This window comes from Aotus nancymaae, unplaced genomic scaffold (genome assembly GCF_030222135.1).
Source record: "Aotus nancymaae isolate 86718 unplaced genomic scaffold, 86718_ANA_hifiasm-v0.15.2.pri h1tg000062l, whole genome shotgun sequence".
NCBI lineage: Eukaryota > Metazoa > Chordata > Mammalia > Primates > Aotidae > Aotus > Aotus nancymaae.
The window spans coordinates 9,474,456-9,484,235 of record NW_026988476.1 but is presented as its reverse complement, the minus strand read 5'-3'; the positions used below and the strand labels follow the sequence as shown (position 1 = coordinate 9,484,235).

Genomic DNA, 9,780 nt, shown 5'->3' with positions numbered 1-9,780 from the left:
AGATTTTTTTAAAGAGATCTTTTAACACATCCACTTACACAAGTGAGTTATATACACACAAAAACTAATTGGAAATACTTCTTCACATTTTCACTGTAACCATTTGCTTGTCAAGGGAAGGCATAATGAATATTCAGAGTCAAGGCTAAAGCTACAATGTTAAACTCAAAAAAGGTCATTTGTAATTTAAGTGCTCTCTTGTATAAAGCATCAGAAAGTTAATACAAGTACTAGTCTTAAGCAGTCACACAAGTCTAAGCCACATTTATTTGCACATGTATAGTAATGGGCAACAGATACTCCAAGTTCATACAAATTTGTAAAACAACAAAGTTAATAATCACTTCGTACACTTGTGTGTTATCTTGCTTACATATTAAAGCCTAGATGAACTTCCTTCATTTTGTAGACTTCCATACAATACTTCCTTAAACAAAATTCTTGAAAACACATATTGGCATGTTTCAGTTAGAGCCAACACAAAAGTTAAGACAAGACACAAACTCAAAAACCAAGTCTGAAAGATACTTTTCTAACTCCCTCCCCTAAAAAGAAGCGATTTTCTTTAACAGACGTATATGCTATAAATTACACAAGTAACCATGAAGACAAAAGAATGATGCTTTCATCATCAGGAAGAAAATGCCAACCAGATCATACTGTTTAAAGGTATCTACCAAATATATGGTTAAAATATGAGAAATGGGGGGAAAATGCTTAGATTAAAACAGTAAGGGAGATTTGAAAATAGCAAATGATTTTAAAGGGAACTGTTCCCCCTCAAAGCTGCAAAGATTTGACTCTGACAACTCAAAATTGTCTAAGGCAAATAAAAATGAGGAAACCTTCACAAACATTCTAATCACGTGCAGTATCTAGTGTTAAAAGCTGAAAACGATAAAGAGGATATTTATTGTACAAGTGTCAACAAGGACATCCCAAAAATAATGAAATAAACACACATTTATTTCTACAAAATCAATGTATGATACAGAATTAGAAGGGAACAGATTTAAAGATTTGCCTATTAAAATATACAGATTCTTACTGAAGAGTATAGGATATTTAAAAAAGATGACAAGGGATGTTAATCTTTTTTTATTATTATCATTTTTACATATTTTGGGACCTCACATAATTTTGATAAATAACTCTTACAAAATTATGCAAAAAGTACAAGAATGTCTGGTAAACAAACAGTCTATTTTCCAAAAAGATTTTTTACAACATGCAATTCTTAAGGCAGCATCCTCCTTACAAGGAAAGGTAATCCTTTTACATCAAGAAATCTTCTGCTGCAAAGAATGGCTAAGAAAGCCTGGCTTCTTCCATTAACGCCTTTTGTCTTTCCTGTCTGATTTTCGGTCTCTTTCACTTCTTGAAGATCTTTTGCCTGATCGACTACTCTCTGATATAGACCTCTTTCTGTCGGACCGGGAATTCTTATCCTTTGATCCTTTTGTATCTCTACTACTACTGCCTTTTGAAGATTTGTGACTTCTTTCTAGTCCTGAAGTATCCCTTCTCTTCCGATCCACGCTCCTTCTGTGCTTTCTATCTCTATTATGTCCCCGGCCCCTACTCCGACTTCTACTTTCACTACTACTACTAGTGCTGCTGCTACTATCTCTGCTGCTGCTGCCACTTGTGCTGGAGCTGCTACTGGAACTACTTCGACTGCTACTACTTCCACTGCTGGAACTACTTCCACTGCTGCTACTGGTTGAACTGCTACTAGAGCTACTACTGCTACTACTTCGACTTCTACTCTTGCTTGTTTTATTTCTAGCTCGACCTCTACTTCTGCTCCTAGTTTTGGTTTTGCTCTTGCTCTCTGGATGTACTGTCAAGACTGGCTCTACTGGTACCTCAGTGAGTTTCACAGACTCTACAGGAAACTCCTTCCTCTCAGGCAGTAAATGCCCTTGCTCCTGAGTAACTTGGGGTGTTGGCTGTAAAACAGTTAATGACAAATTCTCAGGCTGAGAGGGAGGCTGGGACTGGAGTACTGGTTGGGAATGAGATTGAAGCTGAGGCTGAGGCTGGGGCTGGGGCTGGGGCTGAGGCTGAGATTGGGGCTGGGGCTGAGGATGAGGCTGGGGCTGAGCCACTAGCTCAGGTTGGGGCTCAGATTCTTTTTCTTCTTTTTCCTCAGACTGCTTTTCTGTGTCTAAAGCACTGACATTCTCTTTCCCAGGAGAAAGGGATTTACATTCTTTATCTGGCTCAATTTCAAATTCCATCTCTGGTTCCAATTCTTTGCTAGCTTCATTTTCTGAAGGTTCTACACTTTCAACTTGATTAGTTTCCATTTCCTCCTGGTCAGGAATTACATGTTTGACATTCTCAACCATCTCTAGTACATCCATAACTTCTTCAGGCTGACTATCCTGCTGCTTCTCACTTTCCCTTACCTCAGTTTCCTCCTCCATCTTAACCTCCATTTCCTGTTTTTGTTCTTCCTCCTCCTGTTCTTTCTCTGCATCACTATGAACAATCGCTATTTCCTTTTCCTCTTCCTCTCCTGCTTCCTCTATTTCTACATCATTGTGCTGATTACCTGTCTCCTCCAACTCTTCCTCTCGCTGAGCCACCTTACCCTCTTCTTGTTCCGCCTTCTGTTCTTCATTACGCACCACCTGATGCTCTTTTTCCTTCATTGATTGTCTTCTAGGCCTAGCCTCCATTTTATTTATTTGTTCTGCAAATTCAATGCGTCTACCTTCAAACAAAGCTAAAAAATAAAAATTTACATGTGTAAAATTTACTGATTAAGAAAATTCAAAGCCACAGTTTTACAACTGGTCACAAATTGTTATTAAGCTTCATCTTTGTTTTTGTAAAGTGATGATGACAAAAGATTACGGCAATTATAATCACAAACCGACAGAAAATTATACAAGCAAAGATTCATGGGAAATCTACATACTAGAAATTAGTGGTGGACAAAACTAGATATTTTCTAACTGATGAAGATCAATCTTTATGTTTGACGAAAAATAAAACTTCTGTACAACAGAACCAGTTTTGACATAAAATCACATATATCAATTTTTTTGATCCCAAAGAGACAAATCATCTTCTCAGCAGTGTCTATCCTTCCATCTGTGTTCCAGCTAGAAACTGTCGATATTCATGTTTGTCTTGTTTTATTAGCATTTTATCAGGACACTAAGTGTAGCATACCAAAAAAAGTAATCTTACACAAATGCTTAAGGAATACAGATGCATAAGCACTGCCTACAAGATAACTTGCAGATTAAATTCCATCATGAAAACAAATATTCCTATATTACCAACTCATCAGCATCTCAGAATATCTTATATTTTATTTAAAAAAAAACAAACACAGCAAATCAATCACTGAATCACAATTATTTTAAAGAACAAACAGCCGGGCGTGGTGGCTCAAGCCTGTAATCCCAGCACTTTGGGAGGCCGAGGCGGGTGGATCACGAGGTCAAGAGATCGAGACCATCCTGGTCAACATGGTGAAACCCCGTCTCTACTAAAAATACAAAAAATTAGCTGGGCATAGTGGCGCGTGCCTGTAATCCCAGCTACTCAGGAGGCTGAGGCAGGAGAATTGCCTGAACCCAGGAGGCGGAGGTTGCGGTGAGCCGAGATTGCACCATTGCACTCCAGCCTGGGTAACAAGAGCGAAACTCCATCTCAAAAAAAAAAAAAACCAAACAAACAAACAAACAAATGTGTGTATATGGATGTATTACCTTACCCACTAAGAAAAATTCAACGGACCTCTTCATGTACTTACCATTCATTTTTCTCTGTGACTCTTCTATTAGTTTTTGGGTAGCTGGACACATTCTTCCAGGAATATAAAACAAATGGGGCTTTGTCTTAGTTCTTATATATTTAATTATTTTGGCATTATGTTCATTCCATTCTTCTTGCTAAAGGAAAGGTGAAAGGTCAGTACTTTTGTAAACCTGAAGGATTACCAATCTTAGAATTCCGTATCATTACTCACCAGCTGCGCAAGCTCAACTTTCTGTTCCAAAAGCCGCAGTTCTGTCTGTTTAGCACGCCTCTCTTCAAACAGTTCTCTCCTTTCATTTTCAACCTGCTTTCTCTCTTCTTCTGCCTGAACTTCAAGTTTTTGTTCAATTTCCTGGCGCCGCTTTTGCTAAAAATTAAGTATCTTGCTTTAATACTTACGTGTTACAATAGATACAAGACAAGGTATATTTGATTTCAGTTCAATTATAATAAAAAACTATTATTACACATTCTAATTATGATAAACATTACAAAGGCGGGTGGATCATCTGAAGTCAGGAGTTTAAGACCAGTCTGACCAACATGGTAAAACCCCATCTCTATTAAAAATACAAAAGAATTAGCAGGGTGTGGTTGTATATGCCTGTAATTCCATCTACTTGGAAGGCTGAAGTGAAAGAATCACTGGAACCCAGAAGGCTGAGGTTGTAGTGAGCTGAGATCACACCACCGCACTCCAGCCTGTGCAAGAAGAGCCAAACTCCATCTCAAATTTTTTTTTTTTTTACTATGTAAAGATATCTGCAGGCTGAACAACTTGGCTCATGCCTGTCATCATCCCAGCACTTTGGAAGGTCAAGGTGGGCAAACTGCTTTGAGCTCAGCCCAGCCCAGGCAACATGGTGAAACCGGGTCTCTACCCAAAAAAAAAAAAAAAAAAATTTTGCCAGGCATTGGGCCTATAGTCCCAGTTACACAGGAGGCTGAGACTGGAGAACTGCTTGAGCCAGGAAGCACAGGTTGCAATGAGCCAAGATTATGCCACTGCAGCACCCCAACCGTTTTAGAGTAAGACCCTGTCTTAAAAAAAAAAACAAAGTATCTGTATATGCTTGACTTTTTTTTTTTTTTTTTTGGAGACAGAGTTTCGCTGCTCTTGCCCAGGCTGGAGTGCAATGGCATAATCTCCACTCACTACAACACACACCTCTCAGGTTCAAGTGATTCTCCTGCCTCAGCCTCCCAAATAGCTGGGATTACAGGTGCATGCCACCACACATGGCTAATTTTGTATTTTTAGTAGAGACAGGGTTTCACTATGTTGGCCAGGCTGGTCTCCCAACTCCTGACCTCAGGTGATCCACCGGCCTTGGCCTCCCAAAGTGCTGGGATTAGACGCATAACCCACCGCGCCCAACCGCTTCACGTTTTCAATTCAGCATACCAACTAATTAGAACTTAGCACTTCATACTGACTGTGATTTGTCTTTCAGGAAATGGAGACTGAGGCTTTTTTTTCACATATCTAAATTTCAATACTATTAGCTATGATATCAACAACTGTTACATTGCAACACAATGTTTAAGTAAGGCTGTTAAACCAAGTTTTTACTTGGCTTTATTTTAGGCTTACGATTAAGTATTTTTGTTTTGTTTTTTTGAGATGGAGTTTCGCCTCGTAGCCCAGGCTGGAGTGCAATGGTGCCATTTTGGCTCACTGCAACCTCCGCCTCCTGAGTTCAAACGATTCTCCTGCCTCAGCCTCCTGAGTAGCTGGGATTGCAGGCACCTGCCACCATGCCCTGCTAATTTTTTGTATTTTTAGTAGTAGAGACAGGGTCTCACCATGTTGACCAAGCTGGTCTCAAACTCCTGACCTCATGATCCACCCACCTCGGCCTCCAAAGTGCTGGGATTACAGGTGTGAGTCATCATGCTGAGCCACAATTAAGTCTTAAAAGAGCTTTGAGGCTTTCTTCAAAAAATGTTAATCTACTACTCTGACAACTTCAATATATGATATAAAACAAAACTTGGATAAATACCCTTTCCGTAGCGACAGTGGATTCTTGTTTAAATTTCTGAAGGGTACCCATCAACAAGCCAAATATTCGCCGGTTCCTAAAGAACAGAATTAAAAAAATTTAATGTCAACATGATCCATTTCATTTAAACCCATCATTTTCTAAGAAATACTACAGGGCACTTGAACAATCCCTTAATTTTTCTTATAACTATATTATTCCACGGTAGTTTTTTTCCCCCAGAGGGATACCTTTGCTTTCCCTTTTCATCCATATTTTGATCCTGGATAAGGTCTCTACGTGTGCGCTCTTTGGAGGTAGCTACAACTGAAGACTGCAATGCTGGCTGCAGAAAAAGAAAATCTCAGTAATTTAACTAGAATATGGGTGGTATGCTTTTAAATGCAGTAAAGTGAAAGTACCATATTCATTTAAGTCCTTTCAATCTCAATACCTTTTTAACATCATCATCCTCTGGGTCACTTTCCTGGCGTGATTCTCTTCTGGTCCGACGCTCCCCGCCCAGCCTATTATAGAAAAAATTAATTTTTTTGAGACAGGATTTCACTATAGTACCCAAGGTGAAGTGCAGTAGCACCATCACGGCTCACTGTAGCCTCAACCTCCTGGGCTCAGGTGATCCTCTCGCCTCAGCCTCCCAAGTAGCTGGGACTATACAGGCAGGAGCCAGTATGCATGGCCAACGTTTCTGTACTTATTGTAGGGATGAGATTTCACCATGTGACCAGGTCGGTCTTGAACTCCTCAGCTCAAGCAATCTGCCAGCTTTGGCCTCCCCAAGTGCTGGGCTTATAGACATGAGCCATGGTGCCTGGCCAAAAATTAATTTAAATGACCACTGAAATATTTATGTAACTGCCCACCAAGGGCAAATGTCCTCTATTTCTAGGACTAGTTTCCAGAAGCTTATTTCTATTAAGTCTCCATCCCATTTTATTCTTTCATTCAGCAGAGAAAGGATAAAATATGTAAACTAATGTCCAAAACAACTTTGCTCTCCAGTCTTTTCTATTTCAAGTTGGTTAAATTTTTCAAGTACAAGTCAGAAAAAATGGTACTAATTGACAATCTTTCCAATTTTACTCTTCACATGACCTTTATTTTGATAAAATCTGGGTTATCGTGAGTGCAGAACTGTGTTTTGAGGGATACTGGTTGTCTCAGTTCAGGCAAATACCAAGAGAACTTGAGGGGAACTGCTCAAACAACATTATTATTAACAAATATTTATATCTGTGTGCTACCTCAGAAACGAAAGAGGCCTTCAGGAATCTTTTTTTAAAACCTACCTACTGACTGCCCCTTCAAGGTCTCTCTGTTTGGCTGGGGGTCCTCCTCCACTATCTGAGAATCCACGCCTGAAATTAAAAATGTTCAACATAAAGCACTTGAAATACAAGATAAATGGTATTTCCATTTGACAAGAGAATATGGTATGGTTGAACTTTTAAAAATCTTTCCAACTAACAATGGGCACTCATTCCAAAATGCTTTTATAGTGTTACTTTAAACTATAAGAATTAAGTTCACACAAAACTGGTACACTTAATATATTCTTCAACTTCTAGTTTTTCAGGGTAACTATTTACAAAGAAAACTAATCTGTCACAAGCATTAAACAAAACAAAGACAAACACTGGGTTATTGACTTTATCACAAGTTTTGTTCAAAGCAAAAAAAGTAAAAAGTACCAGTAGTTTCAGCATGAGTAAAGTCCAAGAGAAATCTTACCTCAGTAATAAACTACCACGTCCTCTACCTCCACCAGGACCAGAAAGGGCCAGCAATCTGGCTTGGATGGGCCTGTAAAAAATTTACAAATCAGTACAAGATCCTACGTAGACATATCTGGTTGCACCACATACTTTCAGAGATGTGGATCTTAAGGAGAAAATCACAAAAGTTCCAAAAAGACAGTTTCAAATAAATCCAAGTGTCTGAAACAGGACAAGTACCCTTTCATTTAACTTCCTCGTTTCTCTAGGACCAGTATCACAGAAATTATATTCCCCACAATGCCCCCGCACATTAACAACCCTGGATCAGGTCCCCATCCCGCCATCCCCGAAAAAGCTGCACGTGGGCATGAGGCAGGGGTGAGACGGCGGGTCGCGTCCTGGCAGGGTCTCGGGGCCAGCCCTGGGCTGGGTGTACGCCGGAGCGGAAAGGGGCTTTGTGCTGCAGTTCCGGGCCTGCAGGACCGAGGGCGGGAATCAGCAGTCCGGGTCTTCTCACAGGCAGAGAAAACATGCCGACGCACCCAGGCCTCGCTCTCCTTCCTCAAGGACCGGAGACCAGGGCTCTACTGTGGAGCCTGGGGCCTCTCCACCTCAGCAAGTACAGGGTTGTAATGCCGCCCAGCTAACAGGCCTCGAGGTTCCAACCTTCTGAAGACTGGCCGCCTTCCCCACCCCCAATTCACCCCGACCGGAGGGCTGCCTCTTCGAGTCCGAGTTCCCGTTAGGCTCTTACCTCACATCATTCGGATCCCGCCCGGTGAGCTTGCGAATATTCTCATCCACGTTCTTAAGGCTCTCTTTGGCCTTTTCTAGCTGTTCCTGCAAAGTTCTCACTGCGACCGCCATCTTCTCCCTGCAGCAGACTTGCGACTGCTCTACAGGCCGCTCCGGGCTGTGCCGCGCCGCCGAGACGAGAAAGGACTGACAGTCCGGATCAGCCAATGACGATGAGCGTTGTTTTCCGGCCTCAACCACTCAGCGACCGGAAGGGGGAGAACCGGCAGCCTTTGTGACTCTGGGCCAATGAAAAGTCGGCTAGGCAGTAATCTCCCTCCCCAGTTAGCTGCCGATGCCTGAATCTCGCTGCTAGCGCAGAGCCGGGGCGGGTTTGACAATCCCTGAGTTCTCGGAGATCTGGGCTCGCGAGCTTGCAGTTCTGGCAAGGGGAGCGCGGAGTTTTCCAGGCATTTTAACCTATGATGTAATGTGCCTTACTTCGTTTTAACCTAATCACACTATGGGAGGACTCAGCCAAGCCTCCTTTTCCTCCTTCCCCTCACCTTGGTTAATGATTTAATTAGGGAAGGGCGCGGCCATTATGTTGGTGCGCATGCTCAGAGAGGGGGTGGGCGCGTGCTTTCCTCGGTTAGGTTTTTTTTTTTATTTTTTTGAGACGGACTCTTGCTCCGTCGCCCAGGCTGGAGTGCGCAATGGCGCTGTCTCGGCTTACTGCAACCTGCGCCTCCCAGGTTCAAGTGACTCTCCTGCCTCAGCCTCCTGAGTAGCTGGGATTACAGGCATTCGCCACCACTTCAGGCTAATTTTGTATTTTTAGTAGAGACGGGGTTTCTCCCTGTTTAGTCAAACTGGTCTCAAATTCCCGACCTCAGGCGATCCTCTCCCGCCTTGACCTCCCAAAGTGCTGAGATTACAGGCGTGAGCCACCACGCCCGGCCTGATTAGGTTAAATTGAGCAGAGGGAAGACAAAAATAAAAACTAGGAAAAATATTAATCATAATGGCTAACATTTGTTAGGAGTTGGTTTTGTTCCAGACCCTCTGTGAAACCTTCTACACGCCTTATTCCTCACAAACTAAAAGTGAGACTAAAATGCCTGTTATTACTGATAAGGAAATTGAGGTGAGATAATATAACTTGTCTCTGGGTCACGCCAGTTGAGAATTAGTCTCTGATTAGACCCTGAGCATCTGAAAAGAAAGCAATGGCGAGACAGACAGGCAGTCATGTTAGAGTTAGCCTCTTCACCTGGCCTACGGCTGGTTAAGACCAGGCCTAAGGGAACGGCCCCATTGTTAGTGGGGTCTGTGTGTGTTCTGCCCTACCTGCACTGCCAATGTGGGAACTGGTTTGGTTCTATAAATATATATACAAATTGAAGCTCAGAAAACATTTTTTCACAGGCAGGGCACAGTGGCTCATTCCCGTAATCCCAGCACTTTGGGAGGCTGAGACAGATGGAACACTTAGGCCAGGAGTTGGAGACCAGCCTGGCCAACATGGTGAAACCCCCACC

The 9,780-nt window shown here is 42.1% G+C and overlaps 1 protein-coding gene across 1 annotated transcript; it reads right to left on the bottom strand.

Moving 5' to 3' along the window:
* Positions 1–236: 236 nt before the first annotated feature.
* PNN (pinin, desmosome associated protein) lies at positions 237–8,404 on the bottom strand. Its single transcript, XM_012469308.3, has 9 exons — positions 8,259–8,404; positions 7,518–7,589; positions 7,076–7,144; positions 6,220–6,292; positions 6,017–6,111; positions 5,787–5,862; positions 3,992–4,147; positions 3,776–3,914; positions 237–2,734 (listed from the first exon to the last, which is right to left on the bottom strand). Exons 1-9 carry the CDS (start codon positions 8,369–8,371, stop codon positions 1,332–1,334), a joined length of 2,196 nt encoding a protein of 731 aa, XP_012324731.2. The 5' UTR covers positions 8,372–8,404; the 3' UTR covers positions 237–1,331.
* Positions 8,405–9,780: the final 1,376 nt, after the last annotated feature.